The sequence below is a fragment of the Mustela nivalis genome (assembly GCF_964662115.1).
Source record: "Mustela nivalis genome assembly, chromosome: 15".
Classification (NCBI taxonomy): domain Eukaryota; kingdom Metazoa; phylum Chordata; class Mammalia; order Carnivora; family Mustelidae; genus Mustela; species Mustela nivalis.
In genome coordinates this window covers 79625571-79650719 of record NC_139034.1, presented here as the reverse complement: position 1 = coordinate 79650719, position 25149 = coordinate 79625571, and the positions used below count along the sequence as shown (strand labels likewise).

The 25149-nt window shown below is 42.1% G+C and overlaps 1 protein-coding gene across 1 annotated transcript in view; it reads right to left on the bottom strand.

The window, feature by feature from the left end:
* ITGBL1 (integrin subunit beta like 1) overlaps window positions 1–24220 on the bottom strand; it is a 213766-nt gene extending 189546 nt beyond the window's left edge. The window contains exons 1-2 of the mRNA XM_082701490.1: window positions 23884–24220; window positions 22734–22951 (exon numbers count right to left, since the gene is read on the bottom strand). Coding sequence (XP_082557616.1) covers window positions 22734–22951; window positions 23884–23981 — 316 coding nt within the window. The 5' untranslated portion in view covers window positions 23982–24220. The remainder of the gene's footprint in view (window positions 1–22733; window positions 22952–23883) is intronic.
* Between the last annotated feature and the right edge of the window lie 929 nt (window positions 24221–25149).

Genomic DNA, 25149 nt, shown 5'->3' with positions numbered 1-25149 from the left:
CAATTTCTCTATAACCTTGAGATTTTGAAAGGTCCCCAAAGAAGAAAAATCAGATAGGCTCTTAGCCGGGATTGTCCTCAAGACAAATGAAGCTAATGGACTTGTGTCAGAGGAAGAAGATGAGATCGATGTTCGACGGGCTTCCGTCCCCAGGTGCAAGGACATTTTGCCGTCAGGCATGTAGAATAAATCTTCAGGTGACTGGGAGGACAGATGTGGAAAATATATTGGCAAGAGGAGCCGGTGACGAAGGCCCAACTCACATACCCCTCGGGGGGAGTGCTGTGGTGCAGCTGAAGCTTGTCCAGGACACAGAGGAGCGTGCTGATGTCACCTCCCCACACCCGCAGGTCGCAGACACTCCAGACCACGTAAGTGAACGCAACATGTAAGTTTTAGCCAAAGACTCTCAAAACGCAATTTACTGCAGTGTACAAAGTTACAACAGAGTATATGGCATGAGGCATATTAAAATGATTTAATGGAAAATAGCTTATTTTTTTTTCTTTTCAAAAAAGAAGAGAAACTTGGTATCCTCTTAAAGTTCCACAGCCTTCATTAGGTTCGCTACCCTTTATCAAATCATCGAAGAGTGGGAAAAAGACCCAAAGGCAGGCGCTCCATTGTTACTAGGCAAGGAAGAGAAATCAAATAGCCCTTTATTTATGAACTACTAGATGTTTTCTTAGCTCAAGATACCAAGTCCTCTGAGTCAGTCTGAAAATTCTAAGTCAGAGTCTGAAACCTGTTCATTCCACAAAACCCATCATTTCCACCTCCTCCTGCTACTCGTTCATTCACCCATTTATTTATCCATTTCTTTGTGCAATAAGCTTTAAAGCATACCTACCATGAGCTTCACAAAGGATTTACTCCCAGAAACCCTGGATCTCAAGCTCTGAGGAACTCTGGGAAAAGAAAGGACCAAAGGAAGGAAAAGAAAAGCCGGACCAAAGGAGGAAAGGCAGAGGAAGTAGGTCCACAGGGTGCCTCCCAAGTACCCCTCTCAGGATGTCGGTCCATGTAACCCTGACAACCCCTGCCTCCTCATGGACTCCCTAGACACTGTGGAAGGAAACCCAAATGAGAAATTGGTATCCACTGTAAGTTACCAATTTACTAGAAACCGCAATAGAGTGCGTCAGCTCCACTGAGCCCGGTGGATTTCAGAGATTGAAAAGCAAGTCCATATATTCCGAAAAATTCCACTTCTCTCCAAAAATAGCAAAAGCACCTCCTAAATGAATAACTGTGGAGCATGACCACAAATACGCCCTGTATTTGAAGCAGGTGAACTTCAAAAAGAAGGCACTATGTACATTTCAAATTCTTCCATAAGAAAATTGGTCATCCAGGGGACTCAGCATCTGCAGTCTTATAAATCAGAGGACAGATAAGTGAAATACTTAAAATCATCAACGGCACGTGCGGCCAAAGAAAATGTCAATGTATGATGGGGGGAAGTTGTTAGAATGAGTGTCCAGACCCGGGTCTCCTACCACAGTTTGTCGAATCTTAGATCTCTTAAATCTGAACAAAACGTTACAGTGTATACCTGCTTACTGCTTACACAGACCTTCTCGTGATGAGAAAGCAAAAAAAAAAAAAAAAAAGAAAGAAAGAAAAGAAAAGTGAGTTAATTGGAAGCTCTCAGCCTTATAAGGTAAGTAGTTTCCATGACGGGGAGGACACAAAGGTCTAAGGAAACAAGAAGATTCCTGGGTCCATCCTGCTGGCCTGGCAGAGGAGAATGGCGGTGAAGGGGACCGGGACATTAGAGAGAGAGAACCAGACAGAGATCCATGAATGACAAAATTCAAGCACTTTTAACTCACAGTGATTTATATTAAAAATGGAGCTACCCTACGGCCCAGCAATTGCACTATCAGGTATTTATCCAAAGGACACAAACAGTGGTTCGAAGGGGCACCTGCACCCCAATGTTTATAGCAGCAATGTTCATAATAGCCACAATACCCAAAGAGCCCAGATGTCCATCGACAGAGGAATGGATAAAGAAGATGTGATATATATGTATGGATAGATAGATTGATAGATAGATAAAGACAGACAGAGATATACAGATATACATATAGGTATACACACACAATGGAATATGACTCAGCCATCAAAAGGAATAATCTTGGCATTTGCTGTGATGTGGGTGATTTGCTGTGATTTTGCTTTGCAAAATAAGTCAGTCAGAGAAAGACAAATATCATAGGATTTTACTCACATGCAGAATTTAAGAAACAAACAGATGAACATAAAGAACAGGAAAAAAAAAATAACAGAGAGGGAAATAAGCCATAAGAGACTCTTTACTACTGGAAACAAACTAAGGGTTGCTGGAGGGGTGGGGTGGGGGATGGGGTAACAGGGTGATGGGCACTAAGGAGGGCTGATGTGATGTAATGACCACTGGGTGTTATATGCAACTGGTGAATCACTAAATTCTACCTCTGAAACTAACACACTATATGTTAATTAAGTTGAATTGAAATTAAAAAAAAGAATTTGAAGATATATAAGCACATACAAATATTGAGCAAGGGGCACCTGGGTGGCTCAGTCAGCTAAGCATCTGCCTTCGCCTCAGGTCATGATCCCAGGGTCCTGGGATTGAGCCCCACATCAGGCTCCCGGCTCAGCAGAGAGTCTGCTTCTCCCTCTGCCCCTCCCCCTGCTCGTGCTCCCTCTCTTCACTCTCTCTCAAATAAATAAATAAATAAATAAGATGGTTTTAAAAATGATTGCATTAAAGAGTCTTTAGAACCTTAAAAAAGATCATTCCTATAGACTTTTCTACCAGAAACCAAGAAAGATCCTATACCTGCAAAATGCTAGTACACCACTTATTAACAATGGAGCCAGTGTGAAAAGAAACTTTAAAGGTCTTTACTAGATGTCAATAAATGTCTTTGGCTTTGGGGCAATGCTGATGCCTGGAACACTAAGGAATTCCCAGCATATCCACAGGAAAACACGTTATTCAATGATGCTTCTCTAATGACCAAGAAACTCTGTCCCCTTTCCCTGCACATCCATCAGACTAAAATTTGAAGCAAGAGGATAAATAGAACCAAAGCTGTTGCATTTCACTTGGCCTACGTTTTGAGGTTTGTCGTCTTTGGTCAATACATTTATTTGTAGGGTAGCCTCTTCTCTGCCCCATTTACAAGTTCCTACCCCTCTGAAGCTATCACACCCCAGAGATACAATCCCTTGCATTCTTCAAGTCCTGCTCAAAGAGTACTCCGCCTGTACGATCATCCCAGCCCAAGTGAACGGGTTTTTTGCCCTGTGCGTGAACAGCAAACTACTCATTCCACTGTGTACAGCATTATTCAAATCACTCTCGGTTTCATGGGCTTCAGGGTGCGCAGCCCCTTCTGGCTCAAGAGGACTCTGCAAAACAGCAGCTCCATAAGTGTGTCTCAGTTAGCTTAGGCTACTGTAACAAAATATCATAGACTGAGCGGCTTACACAACAGAAATTTATTTCTTACAGTTTGGAGGCACAGAAATTTCTTTCTCACAGTGTGGAGGCTGGGATGTCCAAGATCAGAGCTGGCAGCCTTGTCTCTTGGGGAGACCAGCTGCCTTCTCACCGTATCCTCACATAGTACAGAAAGAGACCAGCAGCGCCTCTTCCCCTTCTCAGAAATGGCCACAAACCTGTCATGGGGGATCTACCCTCGTGATCTATTCACCTTCCAAAGGCCCATCTCCCAATACCGTCATACTCAGCATTCGGGTTTTAATATGAATTTCGAGGGGAAAAACTTTCAATCCATAACAAGATGCTAACTAAATTGCATGGAACACATTATTATTAAATGTGCCCCTTGAGACAAATAAGGGCTTGAGACAAAGTCTGAAAGGAAAACATTTGTCTTTTACTGAGAGCTATCGGTGCACATACCAAGACCTCTCAGTGCACCTCTGACTGGTTCCTATTTTTTCACCAGAGTTAGACAAACTGAATGTTATTTTATCCATGTGCTTCAGGATTTCATTGTCCTTTGATACCACTGACCTCATCCCCAACAGTACATTCAGGCTTTTTTCCCTTTAGTGTGAAAAGAATAAAACAAAAGTTCACTCACTCCCTTTGTTCAAAAATGGACCTTACCAGATATCCCTTTAAAGTCTACCGCTCTAATGTTATTTCCATTCACACGTTTCAGAAAACTAATCTCTCTGCAACAGATGTGAGGATGGCATTTACAAACCATTATTCTGCACGCTTTTGTTCAAGTATATTTCATTTAAAATATTATCCGATGCTTATTAATCCCCGTGATGGGTCCCCTCACATCGTTTCACTTAATCTTCGTAAAGACACTGTGAGATGATTTCCATTCTTCCTCTGAGAAATAGGCTTGGAAGAGGTAAGATAACCTGCTCAGTGTTGCACAGCCATTCCAAGGTACACAAGATTCTATAGATCCAGGATTTTTCTAACCCTGAAGCCCATAAATATTCAACTACACCATCTGGTCTTTCCGAGTCACATGCCAAAGCACTGAAGGGGAACTGCAGTATATTGACATATATATGCCATGTGTTAATAGATGAGGGATGGTTCCATAAAAATTTAATGGGTGGAAATTGGCAGGAAAAAAACACCTGTCATCTTAAAGCTATATACAGTTTACTTCTCAAAAGAAGTAGAGTTTAATCCCTACTCTGGAACATGATTTTTGTTTGTTTGCTTAGTGTCATTAATTATGGCCCCAAATCCTGTAAGGAAGAAACACCGTTATTGCTGCTGTCAGAACACAGTAATGCTTCTCTCAAAAGGCTGCAGGGGGAATTCCCTTAACAATATCTAGCATAATGTCTGGGCACATAGTATCTGCTCAACCAAGAGCCCCTTCAATTAAAATGTCCCATTCTTCAGCTTATAGGCAAAAAATGCTGGCCGCTTTATAAAAAAATAAAAAATTTAAAAAAAAAAAATGCTGTCCGGCTTCAAAGCTTTACATCCTCACACAGATCTCACAGGTGGAGTGCAGAGTCAACTGAAGTCTGCCTGGTTACAAAGCCTGTAACAGGGGCATCTGGGTGGCTCAGTTGGTTGAGCATCAGACTCTTGATTCTGGCTCAGGTTGTGATCCCAGGTTTGTGAGATCAAGCCCCACATCGGGCTCTGCACTCAGCTCGGAGTCTGCTTGCAAATCTCTCTCCCCCCTCCCTCTGCCCCTCCCTACTTAAAAGTAAAGGCATGAACTCTGAAATGCCATCCACTCTTTCGAGTCAAGATGTACAGTCTGTTGACTCTACTCTGTTTAAAATGACACAACAGAATGAGCAGTCTGTTCTGAAAAAGCCGTGCCTTCCAACCTTCCAGTACAGAAAACTACTGCTCATTTGACTCCGGACTCCTTTGTAATGACACACTCTCCCACTTGCCAGTGCAAGGGCTGGTTCCCTGGTCTGAAAGTCAGGACTTGTGTAAGCCAAATATTAGTATCTCCATTTCCTGGAGTCCCCAATCAATTTCCTCCTCAGCATTCCCTCTCCTATCCCAACCAAGGTCCACTTGATTTCCTCCTCAAAACCCCAAGATTTCTGGAGCACCAGGGTGGCTCAGTGGGTTAAGCCTCTGCCTTCAGTTCAGGTCATGATCTCAGGGTCCTGGGTCCGAGTTCCACGTCAGGCTCTCTGCTCAGCGGGGAGTCGGCTTCCCTCCCCCGCCCCTGCCTGCCTCTCTGCCTACTTGTGATCTCTCCCTGTGTGTCAAATAAATAAATAAAATATTTTTAAAAAAACGAGATTTCTATTATCACCACCCCTGCATGCAGCCCCTCCTATGCCAAGTGTGCAATGAACCTGAACTTAGTTAACCATTCATCTTTCCCAGCACCATCTGAGTTAGGGAGGTTAACCCTTCCTTCCAACCTGAAATAACAGGAAGGAAATAAAATGTGTAAGCTGAGATTGGCTACATTTCTGTAAGTTCCCCACATTCGTTTCCTTGAAAAGTATACAAATCCCTTACTTCGGGCCAGTGCTTTGTCCGAGCCTGACAATTACCTGGTAGGCTGGTTCAACACACATATTTATGAAATGCGCTTCTCCAGAAGAAGGGTTTAGGAACCGATGACAGAAAAACACCGCAGCTAATCCTTAGGGTCATCCAAATTTGTAAAACACAACTGAAACAATTTATGCATCAAATATATTGATAAAAGAATTTTTTTGCAAACATAGTGATAATTGCCAACTTTATATTTTCCCTGCCAGCTTTTCAACGGTTGCAAGCATATTTTTAAATCCTTCTAATTTCCTCTTTTTTAGTGATGTTGATGCAAACCGCCAATCCTCTACGATAGCAAAACAGTTGGTAATGTGGCAGGTTTGGTGTTATTTTAGGTCACAGTATAAGGACAAGCTGTTATCAACAGGCCCCATATAATTTCCTGTGCTCCTCAAACGTTTCCCAGCAACTGACCTGACATGGCTCGAAATTAGCTTGAGCAATTTGACAGGATCACAACACCTGCCCTGGAGTTCTAACTACGCATTTCTCTTATGAAATTTAATGTGTTCAGGTAATGTGCTAAACTTGCACATATTATCTATTAAAGATACAGTCACAAAAAACAAGATGGGTTATCAAAATCACTGGGAGTACCTTGAAGCAAGAGCTATTATGAAAAGATATCATAAAGAATATTTAATTATAATTATTGACCTTATGAATGTATTTTGGTAGTTCTTTATATATTTTTTCCTCAGTTTTTTTAAATTTATTTATTTTTTTTCAGCGTAACAATATTCATTGATTTTGCACCACACCCAGAGCTCCATGCAATCCGTGCCCTCTATAATACCCACCACCTGGTTCCCCCAACCTCCTACCCCCTGCCCCTTCAAAACCTTCAGATTGTTTTTCAGAGTCCATAGTCTCTCATGGTTCACCTCCCCTTCCAATTTCCCCCAACTCCCTTCTCCTCTCTATCTCCCCATGTCCTCCATGCTATTTGTTATACTCCACAAATAAGTGAAACCATATGATAATTGACTCTCCCTGCTTGACTTATTTCACTCAGCATAATCTCTTCCAGTCCCGTCCATGTTACTAACAAAAGTTGAGTATTCATCCTTTCTGATGGAGGCATAATACTCCATAGTGTATATGGACCACATCTTCCTTATCCATTTGTCTGTTGAAGGGCATCTTGGTTCTTTCCACAGTTTGGCAACGTGGCCATTGCTGTTATAAATTTTTAAAAATATTCTTCCCCTTTTGGTTTATGCAATTTAGAAAGCATTTAAAAAAAAGTGACATTTGAAATCTACAAAATGACCATTCTGTGTTAAAATGAACCTAAGTAAAACGTGGAACTCTGGAAATGTGCTTATGTCCCTTACAATGTTAAACGTGCATTGATTCAATAAATGAATAGTAACATACCCAGGAAAGAATAGCAATTAGCATGAATGATTGCCAACATAACTATTATTTTATAATATTAAACATGATATTAAATAGCTTATGAAATTTTAAAGCTGCAAGGGGTCTAGATTTTTAAAATATTAAAACCCTGTTGTGCTATTTACCATTATCTCTCATTCCTCAGATAGTCTTTATCAGCCCAGTCACCTAATCTGCTTTTCTCCAATGTGTCCTCCCTGCTCTTTTTTTTTTTTTTTTTTTTGTCTTCTTGGCAATCACATGCCTCTCCCTCTATCACTTTTTAGAGAAATATGAAAAAAATATATATCATCTATATTGGCCCATGTAGTTAGCCTCCAGATTTCTATCCCGTATCATAGACTCAGTTCAAGGTGAAATCATTTCTCTTACCTACTGGACAGGACATTGTGACGATAGACAGCTAAAGCTGTCTTCATCACCATGGGAAGCCTGGAAATGGGGCTAACCCAGGGGAGACAGAGCCCATAAGCAGATCCTGGTGGTACCCTTGGAGCCCTAAATTGAGTTGCACCCAAAGACAGATTAAGTTCTAGACGACTATTTCTCATGTATCAAAACAACTTAGAGGGCTTGTTAATGCAGAGAGATGGCTTGAGCCCCACAGTGAGTTTCTGATGCAGTAAACTGGGAGGGGCGTGCGTCGTGGGAAGACACTCAGAACCTGCATTTCTAACAAGCTCTCAGTTGATGCTGGCTCAAGAACATAATTTGAGGGGCACCTGGGTGGCTCAGTCAGTTAAGCATCTGCCTCTGGCTCAGGTCATGATCCCAGGGTCCTGGGATTGAGCCCCACATCAGGCTCTCTGTTCAATGGGGTTTTGCTTCTCCCTCTGCCCCTCCCCCAGCTCATGCTCTCTCACTCTCTCTCTCTCTTAAATACACAAATAAAATCATTAAAGAAGAACAAGAACAAGAACACACTAAGAAACACTGTCCTAAGAATTTCATTTAAGTGGGCTGGCAAAGTGTAATTTTCTTTTTTCTTAAGCATGTGTGGGTTGAGTTTTCTATTACTTGAGCCCCAAAAAGATGTCCTAACTGATACTCCTATGAGTATTTGGAAGACATCTGCCCCCTAAATAAGCCTGAATCACTCCATTAGAGTTTAGACATTAGACACATATGAAGGCAACTCACGAGGCAATTCTTAGAATAACATACATCTCATAATCTAAGTTTTATCTACTTTATTCTATGCTACAATGAAATTTCATAGCATTTTGTAATCAAATATTGGAGGTACACAAAAACTAATACTTAGATTTCTTTTCTGAATAACAGAAAGTTTCTGGTATTTTCAGGTGGAATTTTATTTTGATGAAATTAAATTTACAAATAAATATAATTACCAAGATAGATCTGATTTTACTTTGGAGACAATAAAAACCCTACACATACAAGTTGCAACTAGTGTTTGTTTTACATACAACCCATAATTTCATTTCTCATTCATCTTTTGCAATCCTGATGAGAGATGCTTACCTATGTCTAAGGAGTCAAAGTGTTCTAGACACCCCAAAATAAAAATACTGTATTTAAGTAACTAGAAACTTATTTGAATGTAGCAAATTTGGGCAGGAGTCATTAAATTTCTGGTCTTCTGGATCTTAGCTCCCTTTTATTATGTGATAAACTGCCATCTTTCGGAGTTCGTGTAGCTTTTTTGGCCACCAGTGGACACCTTCAGATGGCTGTTTTACAAATAGTTGTTCCTGGCCCATTTTGCCCTCAAAAAAATACTGCCTTCTCAATTTCCTATGGATGGCCCTGAAAGCCCCTACTACTCTCCCAGGTGGCAGATATTTGAAGTATTTAACCAGGAATGAGCAAAAAGTATCAGTGCTGAACACCAGAGCAGGGCAGGAGTTCACTCGGAAGCAGAGACTTAACCCTTTCGTTTCCAATGAGAAAGAGGCCCAAGGGTCTCTGGGGAGGTGGGGAGGGAAGTTGCAGGACTTGGAATATTTGGAAACCAGTATGACCACAACAGTTTACATTTACCCAATAGGTCTTGCCCCTACCTCCCCAGTTCCACCCTCGATACCTGCCAATTCCATCATATCCGTCATACTGTCTACCGGGTCTCCTCCCTCCTTTGGGTTTTTCTTTCCAGGGTCACCACCATAACTCAGAATATTCTTAGGTTTCACCATTGGTTATTAAAATAGCTTTCTCATTGTTCTGTCCACTTAAAGACTTCTGTCTGCTCATTGATCCTAAGACCAATGCCCCTGATATGTCCACCTAGAAAAGCCAATCTCTGCTCACCATTACATGCCAAGGCCATTATCTGTCCATAGTCATTTTTTTTTCCTTTGGTATTGACAGGCTCCCTATGAGCTGCTCCTAACTATCTCTGCAGAATCTTCCCGGATGACTCTTCTATAAGCACCCATTGACCTAAGTGAGCACGACTAGCGTCCATGACATCCACCTTCAGATTTTGCTTATTTCCTCTCTCTAGCCAATGCCAATCCTCCCACACCCACTAGGTAACCTCTTCCTTATTTTCAAAACAGCTTGGACTCCTCCTATGCATGCCACTTTGCACCTCTTTAATACTGCTTTCTACTAAATTTCAAACCCACCATTCCATTTCCTAAGAAAAAAGACTCATAACTTTTCATCTTTATAGCCCCTACTATAGGGGAATCTAACTCATAGTAATTGCCTCAAATACCTGGTAATTGAACATAAAAATGACATAATAATTATACACATACACCACCAATATGCACATCTTCTGTTTTAGATCTTAACATATAAATTCTTGGATCTTTATATATTAGAAAGCAGTCCACTTTCAGAGCTTCAATTCTTTTTTTTTTTTTTTTTTTTGGATTTTATTTATTTGTTTGAGGGGGTGAGGAGCAGGAGAAGTAGAGAGAGAATGTCAAGCAGACTTCACACTGAGTGTAGAGCTGGATGGACCTGGGGCTTGATCTCATGACCTTGATCTCAAGACCTTGAGCTCATGACCTGAGCTGAAGTCAAGAGTCAGAAGCTTAACCAACCCAGCCACTCAGGCACCCCCAGAGTTTCAACTCTTAAAGATAGTGACTAATTTATACAGGCACCCTTTCTAATAATTACACACATATTTTTGTCAGAGGTATTTATACTCATATGGACTTCCAATAAAACTAAATATTTTTAATTTCAGAATCAAAGTTTATGAAAAATTAGTCTCTAAAGGATCTCTAGTTCCTCATTAGAAAATACATGCTCCATTAAGTTAATGATCTACCTAACAACGTTGTCAGTTTACAATGGTTGACCAACCAATCAATAGCTGTGGGACAGCTCACACAATCTAAAACTGTTCACATTCTGTTTTCTTCTTTCAATAAATGAATTCTGTTGTTTAAACTCTGAAAAACAGAAATCTGAATAATACCAAATATGTTGACTGATTCCACTGCTCTTTTGAAGTTCTCAGAAGATAAATTCCAAGAATAGCTTATTCAAGTAACCAAACACAGTATCCTGCATAAAACATTCTTTCAAAGTAGAAAAATGTATGAAAATTAACGCGAGTAATTTAGCAAAAAGTAGTTAAGTGGCTTACTAAGTGTGCATATAAAAACAGACAACTATTAACCTGCCTCGTGACATATATTAATATTCTGGGTTTTCTAAAACCACTGTGTTTTATGGCATTTGGAGAACGCATTTATGCAAAGACCCGTGGAAAGACGTCATAAAATGACAGACTGGGTATAGTTAAGTACAGTGGAAAGAAACACTTCCCCTTTGACTCACAGGACATTAAGTCTATATTTAGGGAGTTCATTTTTATGAGATTCATATGAATTCCCTCACTAGAGATTAGCTGCTGGTTATATTTTTGCTCGTCTCTTTTTAATGTTCTTACCCCTTCAGAAAAATCAATATAATTTCCTGTATAATTAATATGGTTACATTTAAAACTGAAACATATTTACCTCCAAATTAAATTTAAATATCAGATATTTATAATCACATCAATCAACTAATTTCGCTGAGGAGCCGCAACATCGGAATACCTATGTTAAATCTCGTGGCTGATGGAGTAATTGCCGCCACCAGCTGAATCCTGTCCCGCCGTGACACCTTGCAGAGTCCAGGAGAAGGCAGAGCACAGGTACGGGGCTGGACCATGTCACTTCCTCTGCCCAGTAGTTTGTGGGCCCAATGTGCAGGCGACTCAAGATCACCGAGTATTTCCTCTTATCCTCTAGTGCTCTAGACCCACCACGACAAAAGCATACCCCAAGAGCAGAAGAGTAACATGGAGCTCAGCCCACACCCTGGGATAAAGCCTTGCCTGGCTGAGTTGTGAACCATACACCAGAAATGGAGAAAAAAAGGTGGGTTTTGGTGTTTTTTGGTAAGCCACTGAATATCAGGGTAGTTTGTAATGCAGCATTCTTGCAGCAGTAACAACAAAGTCTTAAGAGACAATATTAGAGAAAATCTGCTGCCGCCCTTGAGGAGTGTGTCATGTAATTACAGTGATATGGGAACGGCCTGATAATAAGATCAATTACAGTAAGAGTACTGCTGATGAGCAATTTCAATAAACCAGGATTTTCCTGAGTCGTTACTCTCAAAGTCACACTAGGAGAGGAAGAAACAGAGGCAAGGGGAAGTTTATTAACTCTCCAAGATTAGGTAGTTCATAAGGGGCAGAGCCAATTTTTGAACCTGAAGGGTCCTTCTCCTTCAATCCTCTCGCTGTTCTGCTTCTCACAGTTTCACATGGGGAAAAAGCACCTGGTTATTATGGATTAGTACCGCATACACTCATCAGAAATTGCAGGAAAGAAATTTAAATATGCTTGGGCATCTGTTACCTGGTGGCACTGTGCTAAATGCTGTAAGTCAATATGACAGTGACTGATGGCACACCTTATGGTGTCAGACAATATGATCTTAAACTTTCCATTTAATCTTTCTCAGCCTCAGCTTTTTGTCTTTAGAATGGCAAGACGACCCACCCAGTAGGCTTACTGTGAGAACTGAGCACAAGGGGCATATAGCAAATCCTAAATAAATAGTAGCTGTGTTATCATTACCTTATCTCGATGCCACAATACAACTATGAGATCCATCATTACAACTAAACAGACTTTTTTTTAAAGGATCTTATTTATTTATTTAACAGAGAGATCACAAGTAGGCAGAGAGGCAGGCAGAGAGAGCAGGGGAAGCAGGCTCCCTGCTGAGCAGAGAGCCCAATGCAGGGCTCGATCCCAGGACCCTGGGATCATGACCTGAGCTGAAGGCAGAGGCTAAACCCACTGAGCAACCAGGTGCCCCTAAAACAGACATTTTTTAAAGTGCATCCCATATAATGCTGACCTTTTAGAAAGGAATTGTTTTCCAAACCATCATTATTTCCTCCATATAACCCCATACACATGATTCATGTGGTTCTTGTAACTCACACTCGGTTCTCTCTCTAGTTTGACTCGTTCTGTCCCACACAGAGGGAAGCACAGACTGCTGTAGTTTATGATTCGACGATTATAGCTTTGATATGGTTTTTGGTATTTACTTTGGGGGTATATTTCAAGATATGCACAAATATTCTCTTATTGTATTTTAATAGGCTATGTACTGATAGTGGGGAATTTAACAAACGCCAAGTCTACGTTTCAGAACGTTAATGGCTATATTACAGTATAGGCAGGTATCATAGGCATTGGACACTCAGTAAATAATAATTTATGAGAGTGAGAGTTGTAAAAATTCTCATTATAGTAAAGCTTCCAAGGCAAGCTGAAGGTCATAGAACATCTCTCTGTAGCGGTCAACTGTCTGAAATTAAAATCTTCCCACCTCTTTCCTGAAACTCAGGGCCCTGGATGCAGCACCCACTGTTCTCTGATGGCTCCGCTCTCCCAGCTACCACTGCCCTGTCCTCTGCTAGTCATCTTTCTGGAGACGTTTAATAAATGCTCATTGAATTTAACTTAACTGAAGCTCAGAGAAGCCAAGTGACTTACGCAAGGTCACACAGTAAGTAACAACGGTGGAGAAAGAACAATTTGTTTTGCTTTCTAATTCCCATTTTCAGCCACTTTCCAGAGCAGTGTGCCTCTGTGTTTCCATCCTATCCAAACCTGCTCACTTAGCTTTCCCAAAGGAAAGATTACTAACTTCACCAGAGACTACATTATTTATTTTATTTTTTAAAGATTTTTATTTATTTATTTGACAGACAGATCACAAGTAGGCAGAGAAGCAAACAGAGAGAGAGAGAGGAGAAAGCAGGCTTCCTGCTGAGCAGAGAGCCCAATGGGGGGCTCGATCCCAGGACCCTGGAATCACGACATGAGCGGAAGGCAGAGGCTTTAACCCACTGAGCCACCCATGTGCCCCAAGACTACATTATTTATTAACAGATCAGTGCATTGTCACTCTTAAGTCTTAAAATTCCACAGGAAGCACATTGGCAGGGATGAAATACAAAAGTAGAATTTCAAGACTCCTAGGCAGATTGATGAGTGACTTATGCACCTCTGAAGAGTAAAGGGCACCCTCGTGGTGATCCAGTCAAAACTGTTCACTTGTTGGGGCGCTTGGGTGGCTCAGTCCTTAAGGAACTGTCTTAGGCTCAGGACAAGATTCCAGGGTCCTGGGATCGAGCCCCGCACCGGAGTTCCTGTTCAATGGGGAGTCTGCTTCTCCCTCCACTGCTCCCCCTGCTTGCGTCCCCTTTCTCACTGTGTCTCTCTTTGTCAAATAAATGGGTAAAATCTTTTTAAAAAAAAGTTCACTTTTCTATGGACACTGTCTTCCCTCACTGTGCATTTCTGCTAATTGCCATTAGTTTGTTCTGAAAAAGGTTATAGATAGATAGATAGATAGATAGATGTAGATACTAAAAATTGCATGTTATTTGAAAGTCTGGATTTCATATTATGAATAATTTTATAAGAGCAAAAGATCATCTCAAGCGTGATTTATTCTTTTTTTTTTTTAAGATTGATTTATTTGAGAGAGAGCAGGCACAGGACAGTGAAGGAGGGGCAGGAGGAGAGGGAGAGAGAGAATCTCAAGCAGACTCCCAACCAAGTGCAGAGCCCCACACCGGGCTCCATCCCATGACCCTAAGTTCATGACTCGAGCCTAAATCAAGAGTAGGACACTCAACGAATTTTGCCACCTCAGTGCCCCGAAATGTGATTTACTCTTGGTAGCCAAAATAACACTAGTCAATGTCCATGAAAGTAACATATATATTCAACTCTCCTATCTACATTTTCTTAGACTCTTACAAACCAGGAAAATCAAAGGTTACAGAAAAGTTTCTCCCCTTGCTGAATCTGGAGAACCCTTATTTTGATAAGAGTTAATGGTAAGTGTGATCCCTCTAAGAATATCAGTTACAGCTAAGAGAAATATTCTTTGTTGGTATGAGAGTTAGTCCCAATGCTTTCTGCTACATGGACTTCTTTTGATATTAAATGAATAAAGTGTTCTTCTGCCCAGCATTGGAGCTTTTAGGTGCATTATCCCAGGCATAAGGTAGAAATGAGAATGAAAATCTACTCTTCCAAGAAAAAAACCAACAGAAGATATATTTTTAAATATAAAAATGAGGTCCTTCAAAATTATGTTATCTCAGGACTCCAAGTTCATGCAAGTATTTTCCCTAAATATGTGGCTTCAGGACAACTTTAATATGTTTGAGGAGAAGCCTCCTCCTGATTTGAGGGGGGGAGTAATTTTCTCTCAGGGTTCCTTAATATGATAGCCGGAGAATAACAATTTTGACTACCTCTTAAAAGCTGTATGGGAATTGAACGAATTCATCTGTACAAAAATATTTTCCAGCAAAGCATACTCAAACAGACATAGATATTTTCCCATTATTCTTGTGTATTACTAACACAGCTTTAATTTTTAAAACTCAGATTCCTCCAAGCAGGCAATTGAAGTCTATCCAGGACACAGCTAGAATCAAGTATTTTCCTTCTTAAAACTAATGAATTATTTCATGTCAAGATGACTCTTGGAGTTTATACAACCAATGATGTTGACCAAGAAAGCGAAAAAAAAAAAAGAGAGAGAGAATGAGAGAGAAGAAAAAATCTGTAACTTGCCTTTTATATTTTGGAGAGAAAAGGCTTAAGTGGCCAAGTCATTTTGTTTAGAAAAATAACTGGTTTTGTCTAACTATTTTGCACAGCAGAAAATGATAGCTTTGACAAAGCAGTAATGGCCAATAAGGAAATACATTTGCCATGTTTTGATTTTCTGATTTTGGCTCCTTACTCTCTCCCATTGACTAAATCATGATTTACAGTTAAGGCCTTGCCATAAGAGAAGTTTCTAAGCAGTATCAAAACTCACTAACCTCTTAAAAAAAAAAAAATGTGTTTTGGTCTGCCTTTCCCCAGGAAGTATCCAGATTAAACAGTAAAACAGAAAACTAGAGTGGGTAGCTATTCACTTGGAATAATTTGATGCTTGAACTAGTGACTATATACAATTAGGATGATAGGGCTCTTGGCAGAGAAACCTGTCTTATGGCCTAAGTTGGGACTGAAGGGACGCGAGGTCAAGCCAGTGAGCATCCTTTTAAAGGTCTTATTTTTCTTTTCCCTTTATGAAGCCATCATTCTTCTACCCAGCCTTAAGTAAGATGATTTAGAGTAGACAGAAGGACGAGTTCTATTACAAAATATAGTTTCTTATTTGCCAGGAAATGTGATCGTTGAAAAGACAAAGCACTCTTTTCCAAAGAAAATGAGATTTGCAACCTCCTTGCAGCTCTCTATCTTTACCAATTTAAGAACTAATGGAAAATAGCCTGAGCATTTACCCATGCGGAGGCCTAAAAAGGCCCCGGTAAATCCCCTTGGTATTCTCAGTCTCTGCCGTGCCCTGTTTCTCCTCCTGCTCAGATGTGTCTCTTGACCTTGAATCCCTCACCGGGTTTGGAATCTAAATTTCCCTAAGGACAAAGGCTTCAGATCTCCCAGTTCCACTTGATTTGAAGTTTCCCTTCGCCAAGATCAGCAACGTATGAAGACACTTTTATTAACAGTTCTGTTGGCCTACGACTCCCTCTCACATGCCTGGGGACCCAACTCACTCTTCCTGGAAATGTCTACATGTCCATGCAAGAACAAGGGAGAGACAGAGCTGTGTGCACATCCGTGTACACAATTTTAAATTGGATTCTGCAAATACTGCTTAAAGTCCTCCTATCTAAATAATAATAATAATAATACCAAAACATGGAAGCCACTGGAACATCTACTAATAGGCAAATCATTTAATAAAGCAATATATCCCTACTACAGGACATCATACACCCATAAAAATTCTTAATTTTATATATTATTAAGCTAGAATGAGAGCTGCAATATATTCTTAAGGGGGTGGGGGGCAAGAGAGAGAGAAAAACAGAACAGACCAGGAAGGGTGTGTGTTCACATGTTTACAACACACGCATGTACAGAACCACAGGAAAACCAAGTACATGCCCCACATTAAATATTGATTAACTCCAGGGGTTATGCTAAAGATCAGATGAAAGAGGACTCATGCACACACAAATCTAACTTACCTGAACTCAATTGCATGAAGCACAATTGCATGTGCTTAGGCATTGAAGGTAAAATACTTGGCAATAAAGGAAGATAGAATAATCATTTAAATAGTGTAGAGATTCTGTCATTCCATTCAATGAGCGGGAGTCCCAAGTGGGGGTGAAGAGGGAATGTGAAAGAGACTGCACTTCCATGGGCGGATGCTTCTGCTGGGCGTCCCCCAGTGAGCTGAGGGGCCCCAAAAGAATACTCCGGCTACGACTCCTCTCAGATTCAGCCAAAAGCCAAAAATGGAGGAAACACAGAAACAGCCATGGAATAAACACTCATTGGCTAGTATTTACCGTACTAGACTGAGAGGAGGTGTAATGAACTTGGGATCTGCAGATTTGTCAGGGTCACATCCTAATGTCGGACTTTGTGCAGATGTAGAATCTCTTTTCTGGATAAAATCCAACCTCACTGTACTGGCTTTTATCGATGCATTTATGTGTTGCTTGAGATTCTGTAGTGGACATGTGTGATGTTTTAATAAATTTTTAATACTGATTTAAAAAATGGATAGTTTAAAAATATTTTAATACATAAACAGTATGTTCTCTGGTAATTTCATTTCAGGTCACCAGATTTTTAAAAAATTACATCTTCTCATAGAAATAATACCCCCATAAAAAGAGCTAGGCAAAAAAGCAGTATATGCTGCATATAGAAACAGGTACAGGGAATACATGTCAGTCAATTACTAGTAAATACACTTAAAGCAAAGATGTATTCCCTTTGGCCTTAGCATAATCCCCTTAGAGACTCGAGGTTAATAATGGTACTAACAACTCCCATTGGGAGTGACAGACTGGCCATTTTATTAGATGCTTCTTATGTATTTTCTCACTTAAAGTCTGCAATACCTCTCCCCAGAGTGTTCATTGTATCCCATTACAGAGATGAACAAACCAAGTCTTACAGAATTTACCAAAACTGCTGGAGTACCCACAGCGAGTACAGCAGGTGACAGGGACTTCAACAAAAGTTTATTATTGTTATGTGTAAAAACTGTCCAGAGACAGGCAATCCAGGACTGATGTGTCAGCTCCATGGCCTCCCCGAAAGCCAGGGTTCCCGCCATCCCCATAGATGGCCACCATGCTCATCTCTGGATCCAAATGGGCTATTGGCATGAGGTCCATTCTAGGCAGGAAGGAGGGTGGATGGGCAAAATCAGCTCCCTTTGCGTTCCCCTACAACACCTCCACTTATAACTCTTCAAGCCAGAATTCCATCACATGTCCACCCTTAGCTCTAAGAAGGAGGCATGGTTGAAAAAACTGGGAGATTTAAGAACCAGAATGATTACTATTCAATATGATGTTGTTTACACATCTGTGATTAAACCACCCCATCTCTGGTGTCTCCAGGACATTCAGTAATGCTTACGGAACTCAAAAACTCTATGAAGGTAAGCTGTTTTGATTTTGTTTTGTACTGAGCTGCTTTTCATATTTTTATAAGTTGAAGAAGTGGGTCCTGGGATCAAATCATGTGAGAACAAAGCTCTGGAGGAGATGCACAGCCAGGAAATACAGACATCGAGAGGGGGAGGCAAGAATCAGCAGGAGCTAGGCACTGAGTGGAACCTCTGCAAATGTGCAGAAATCTTAGGGTTTTCGGCAAAGAAAATAACTAAAATGCCAGATTCAAACACCAGATTCAAACACCATTCACACAATATTTAGGGCATGACTCTAGAACCCTAAATCAGAGTGAAGATTTCAGGGACAAGAACACAAAAGTCAAGTTCCTGAGATGAAGACAGAAACAGGGTCAGGATCTTAGACATCCCGCAAGCTGGAACATGACCCAGTGAGTCTCAGGCTTGAGATAGCCAGAGCCAAAAGCTCTCCAGCCTCGACACTATGGAGGAGGCATGATGTCTGCAGGGAGATAGTACCAAAAACTCACTGATAATCAAAGGAGGAAAGGTGAACATAGGCTTAAACCCAGAGGAAGATATAATGTGGAAAGAAAACCATTTCTCTGGGAGTTAATATTTTAGGACCCAGTATCAAGCTAGGGTAGAAGAGAGGCTTTGACATAAGTAAGCATGTAACTTCAATGACTCACTAATCACTCATGTGTTTTATCATAATTATTGATCCTATTGATAATACTATAACCCCCATTTCATAAATAAGCAACAGGAGTGGCAAACTTTGAGTACCTTGCCCAAGCTGGCAAGTGATCATGTCAAGCATTGAAAGTAGGCACTGCTGGGCAATCAGTCACTCTTTATGAAGCGGCCCAGAAGCCTGGAGTTCTTTATCGACAATGGTGTGGCAAAGACTGGGGGCGGGAAAATTAGACCACGAAGATGAGCTCTGGAAGGAAGGAAAAGACTCCGTACTTGCATCCTGGATGAGGTGTAAGAAGAGACAGGTACTAACAGGGGCTGGCACGGCTCTCTCTTGCCATTCATACACTGGAACATCCCTGCGCTGCACAGAAAGATGGATATGGTAGGAAGACTCAGGGCCCCCAGAGATGCATGAGCACAAAGATTGATGTCAAAGGTTCGGACTCAAGGACTTTCTCAAGGACTTTAGCCACAGTATTTTATTCCTGCTCAATGAAACTCTCATAGACGTTTGTAGAAATTATAATCTGCATTGCATTACAGGTATTTGGTATTCCGTCTCCCTATTCAATGGGAAGTTGTCATAATGTCCTCATCTTTCTATCCCTGTCAATAGGAGAGGGTCTAGTAAAATGGACAGCACCTCGTAAGTATTGGCTAAGTTCGATTCAATTAGCTCTTCCTGGTCTCTAAAACTGAAACTCTTAAGTGACATATTTCAAAAGAGATTAGAAAAGATTTTTAAAAACCGCTATGTTTCATTTAAGTTTAATAAGACCTGTTCAAAGGGTTATTCAGGGATGCCTTGAAATATTAGCTGAGAGTCTTCTTATATAACCAAACCTTTTACTCTTCTTGAAGAAATAGTCCACCCAAATTAGTTTACTTCTCCTCTGACCTCCCCCCGCACAGGAATAATCTCTGGGCTGGACGTTTAGCAGTCCAGGGAAGATTCATGTGCCATTTACAAGTGGACACCAGATTATACATTAGTTATACATTAATATAAATGTAATCACTTTCAACTAGGCTTAAACGAAAGCATCTTTCTTATGATTGACAGTGTAAGAATCCCAGCGGACATGACTTTCAAAGTGTATCTAATACAGCTGCTCTGAGGCTGGGCCAAAATGACTATCCTTGCTTGACCTTTTGAGCTTTGGATCAGTAACAGGCCCAGGCTACATTAAGAAAACTAAATTGCTCTCATGGCATCCAATGTCCAATAAATACAAAACTAGGCTTTCTATCTACCTGTCTCCCCATCTATCTGTCCATCCATCCCTGCTCACCTTTTGGATAAGATAATATAATATATTACACATACATATATAATACATATAACATTGTTATATATGTTATATATAATATCGTTATATGCTTAGACACATATTTATACATAGTGAGCACTCTGTGCAAAACACCATTCTAAGAGTTTTACTTGTGTCAGAGCTCACAACCATCCTGTAAGGGAGGTATTGTTGTTATTCCCATTTTACAGATGAAGGCATCAAGGCTCAGAAAGTTGAAGTCATTGCCCAAGCTCACACAGCTGTTACTTGGTGGGGCTGGTATGTGACTCCTGGAAATTCTCTCCCAGACCCCAGGGTATGAGCCACTCTAGGCCACCCTATCAGAACAAGATTTTATTTTCCTCAAAGGGGTGGGGAGGTCTACGAAAGCTACTCTATTTCTAGAAAACCCCATGGAGGTAAAGGCACAGGTGCACATAAAAACATGAAAGACAACTTGCTATGTTTCTCTCTTCCTAGCGGCAACAGAGGAACTTGTTCCTGAAGACGGAATGGAGAAGCCACATTGGAAGCACGGTACAAGCTGGCACGTTGGCAAGGCAGCCCGATGGCATGCTGTGTGCAAAGATCTCACCCGCCTGGCAAATGTCCTCAGAGCTTTTGCAGGGGCAGGTCCTGCACGAGGCCCGGGGGAGCAGCCCTCCATGGGCATCAGTCACAAATCGGAGAATGGGAAAGGCACAAAGTTATTTCATTCAGCCTTGCAATAAAGAGAAGCATTTTGCCTTCCGTGGGAATGTGTACATATGCAAACAAAACCATGCATGACTCAGGGCTGCATTTGTATCTAGGAGGAAAGAATGCAGTGACTCAGATGTTAGGGGTAAACAATAAATCACTTTCCATGGGCACCAGAGGCCATAGCATTCTCTCTGCAGAACTTTCCAGAAAGGAACCGGAGACACTTCTTCAATAGGGACATTTTACCTGATGGCACCTGTAACTAGTTTCACCACCCGAACACTGCATCTTACCTCTTACCTTTCCAATGAAAGAACAATTCAAAAAATGCCTTGAAAAAATGCATTCAGAACTCATGATATTGAAGAGACCTTGCCAGAGGCAGTACAAGCCAGAGAAGCTGGGTAACAGTCAAATTTGGAATGAAATATTAGACAATACTTAGCTTTCATTCCAAAGGGCTGCCCTTCATAACACTGCAGCCTGGGGTACAGACAACATTAAAATCAGGAGCTGTGGATTTTCAGTATTTTTGAAGGGTTGAGCCCCGGCCTGTACAGGGTAAACAAACCACAGAGAAGCACCGGTGCCCTTCCAAATTACTGACATGACCACTTTGCACTGCCAAGCAGTGTGCATATTAAAGATTCTCACTAGACATCTCTGGGCCCAGGGGCCAAGAAAAACCCATTTTGCTACAAACTCCTTCCCCTGTTAGTGTTGGACTCTCAAGCTTACAGACATTGTGGGTAAAATAAGTTGTGATTTTTTCCCCCTTCGAATTTGCCAAACCCTGGTCGGAATGCATCGTTCCTCCTTTAACCAAAGGAGCGCCTGGATCATTGCCAGTGACCCAACCGAGGCTCCGGACTCAGGTAAGCAGCACGTTCCTGTGAAACTGGTACCGGCGAGGGGTGTTTCTACCAAGAAATATCTTGACCCATTCCAGTATCACAACCTGAATCAATCCTTTAAAATGTACCAGAGAAATGAATTTATGTTTACTCCAACCTTCCAAAATACCAAGTTTCACGACAGCTGAAAAATTCAAGCCGCTAAAACAATACAAAAGCAATCACTTCTAAGTCTGAATTGTTTGTTTTTTGTTTTTTTCCCCTGTTACCGTTTTCTGACATGCACTTCTATCTGTGAACCGAATCCTAACCCTAAGAAGGCAAATCAGAGTTCAAAGACACAACCTGACCCCACCCCCCGGAATTTGGGGAAACAATATTCTCCGGATTTTCCTTGGTCAAAAGAAAATACAAGCTTATGTTCTGCGAATATGGTTCACATTCGTGATCCCGCTAGAGGAGCCCCCCAGACCGGCTCCCCTTGTGAGGAAGGTGGGAGGTTTAATCTGTCATAAGGAGAGTTGTAATTAAGTGAGTAAATATTAACAATATTATTTCCACCGAAGTTTGGACGCCAGGCCCGAGACGAGTATTGCAACACGTGATTCCAGAGTGGAGGAGCACTAGGAAGATCTGGGGGAGGGTCGTCACTTCCCGAAGTCACTTTCCAAAGACCCTCGGGGGCTCTCCCCGGGAAGGGGCAGAAGCCCCCGCGGAGAGTGCGCCCCCCGCGCCCGCGGTGCACCGGCTGCCCCTTACCTGCGCAGGTGCTCCCGTCGTAGGTCTCGCACACCCAGTCGTGGCACTCGCACAGGGGCCCGAAGTACACGCCGGGCTCCGTCACGTGGCAAATGCAGACCCCGCAGTCGCACCGGCCGCGGCCGTGGCACAGAGCGCCCCCTGGGGGCTGCCCGGACGCCCGGCAGCGGCGCTCCGACTCCGCCCGGGTCAGCCTGCACGCGGCCCCCGTCCCGCTCCTGCAAGGGCGGCAAACCACAGCGGGGCCAAGGTCAGGAGCAGACACGGCCCCCCCCCCCCCGACTCTGAGCGCCTGTTTCCCCCGCAGTGCCCACTCGCAGGGCGACGCTCAACTTCAAAGGAAGGAAGTTTGAGGTCCCACCTTTCTCTGGGGGCCACCCATGGGTCACCGCAAGAGAAATGACCAGCACCCAAAATGCACCCCTAGGAATAGGGCCGCCTTCCAGGTGGACAGAGGAGATCCGCCCCTGCCTCTTGGTGTCTTACTACTAAATCTTATATGCATATTTAGATTAGATGCAAATGAATGCAAAGGATGACATTTGGCTGACTTTTCAGTACTCTAAAAAAGTCCCGTTGCCAGCAGCTGGCCGAGGGCAGCCGTTTTCTGACAAGAAGAGGTGAATGTGTAGGAAGATCTATACAGGTTATGCTAGTCTAGGGCATATTTTTTTTTAAGTTGCATTAAGCAGTGTTTTAAACTATACTTTAAAAAAGTTTGGCTATCATTATGCGTCTCAAAGTCTCTTTCAAAATGCAACACAGTAATTTAATACAGACCCTGTGAAACAATTCTGCTTTATAAGGTATGAGCACACCCGGGTACACAGGGGATTGCCTTAGTCTGGGAGCAGTAGTTTCTCCTGGTAGGTAGTAAAATAGGAGGAAATATATTTATATATCTTATACGTATACATATATTTTTATGTTTATTCGCGGTATTTTTCCAAAGGAAAAGGACAAAAAATAAATAAATAAAAGGACAGACACCGAATAACACCCACGGAAAGGAACAGGAACAGGTTGGAAACAGTTTATCCCGGGTCCAACTTTCGAACTGCTCTTGGCTCGGGGCAGCCATCCTGCAAACTTGAGCCCCGCCACGCAAAGCAGGGCAGGTTCCTCCCAAAGAATAACAAACCAAACTTACCTCAGAGATGGCGAGAAGCTCTGGGGCACTGCTGACAGCCCCGCGAAGAGAAGGGAGGACGCGAGCAGCAAGAAGTTGCGGAAGGCTGCGGGACACATGCTGAGCTCCCGGGCCGCGCGGGCGAGCTGGGCTCCTGCTGGGTGGGACTCCGGGTGGGGAGGGGGGAGGGCGCGGCAGGGAGAGGTGCCCCCCGCAGGCCGCCTGCAGACGGACACACAGACACCACCGCGTGCAGGTCGGGCCTCTCCAGGGAGCCGGGAGCGCCTTGATGAGCTGCTGGCGAGGATTTGGGCAGCGGCACCGCTCTGGGCGGGGTGCTGGTACCAAACCCTCAAGTGCCGAGTCTAGGCAGGGAAGTAATTAGAAACAGTTGTACAAGCAGATGGTTTATTTTGACATTAAAAAAAAAAAAATGTCCTGTTCACGGATTTGGGAAAATCGTCTTTCTTCAAGTGCAGGCCCCAGAAAAATATTTGACAAGGGACTATTTGGGCTGATTGATATTAAAGAGACAGATGAAGTCGTCCACTAGATATCACGGGGAAGGGAGCCGCTGGTGACAAAATCAGCATGAGCGCTCCGGTGGGGGAATTACTTTCCTCAGAGGCTTATTTTATTAATTATTTCTATTAACATATAATGTATTATTCGCCCCAGGGCTACAGGTCTGTGAATCGTCAGGCTTACACACTTCCTAGCACTCACCATAGCACATACCCTCCCCAGTGTCCATAACCCAGCCACCTCTCCAGACGTCCCCGCCCCCAGAGGCTTTTTAAGAAGGTGTACTACTTGGGGTATGAGTTGTGGCAGGGGAAGCACAATGAACAAATGCAACTTTTTCCTCGTACTTTTTATTCTCTGTTTTAAATGATGGATTTTTCACTTCTTAAGCCTTTAAAAAGTATGTCATGCTCCTGGCTGTTCGGGCCGGGAGTTTATCACACCAGATTTTTTTTCTTCTTGTCTTGGATGGTTCAAATTGTAATGTCCCAGATTCACCCCATTCTCCCCCACGAACAGAATATGAAGAAACAAAATAAAAAAATGTCTGATCATGGTGTCAACTGCATTGAAAAAACATCAGTGTCACTGATTAAGAACCCACTCTGTGCCAGGCACTTCGTATATTTTTTCTCTGATTTTAACAATAACCACACAGTCATTGGCTCATTTGGCAAACCCAAGTTTAGCATCCATCAGGGGCCAGGCTGTGTGCCAGATAGAGAGGACACAACTGGAGAATTCAAGAGACATGATCCCTGC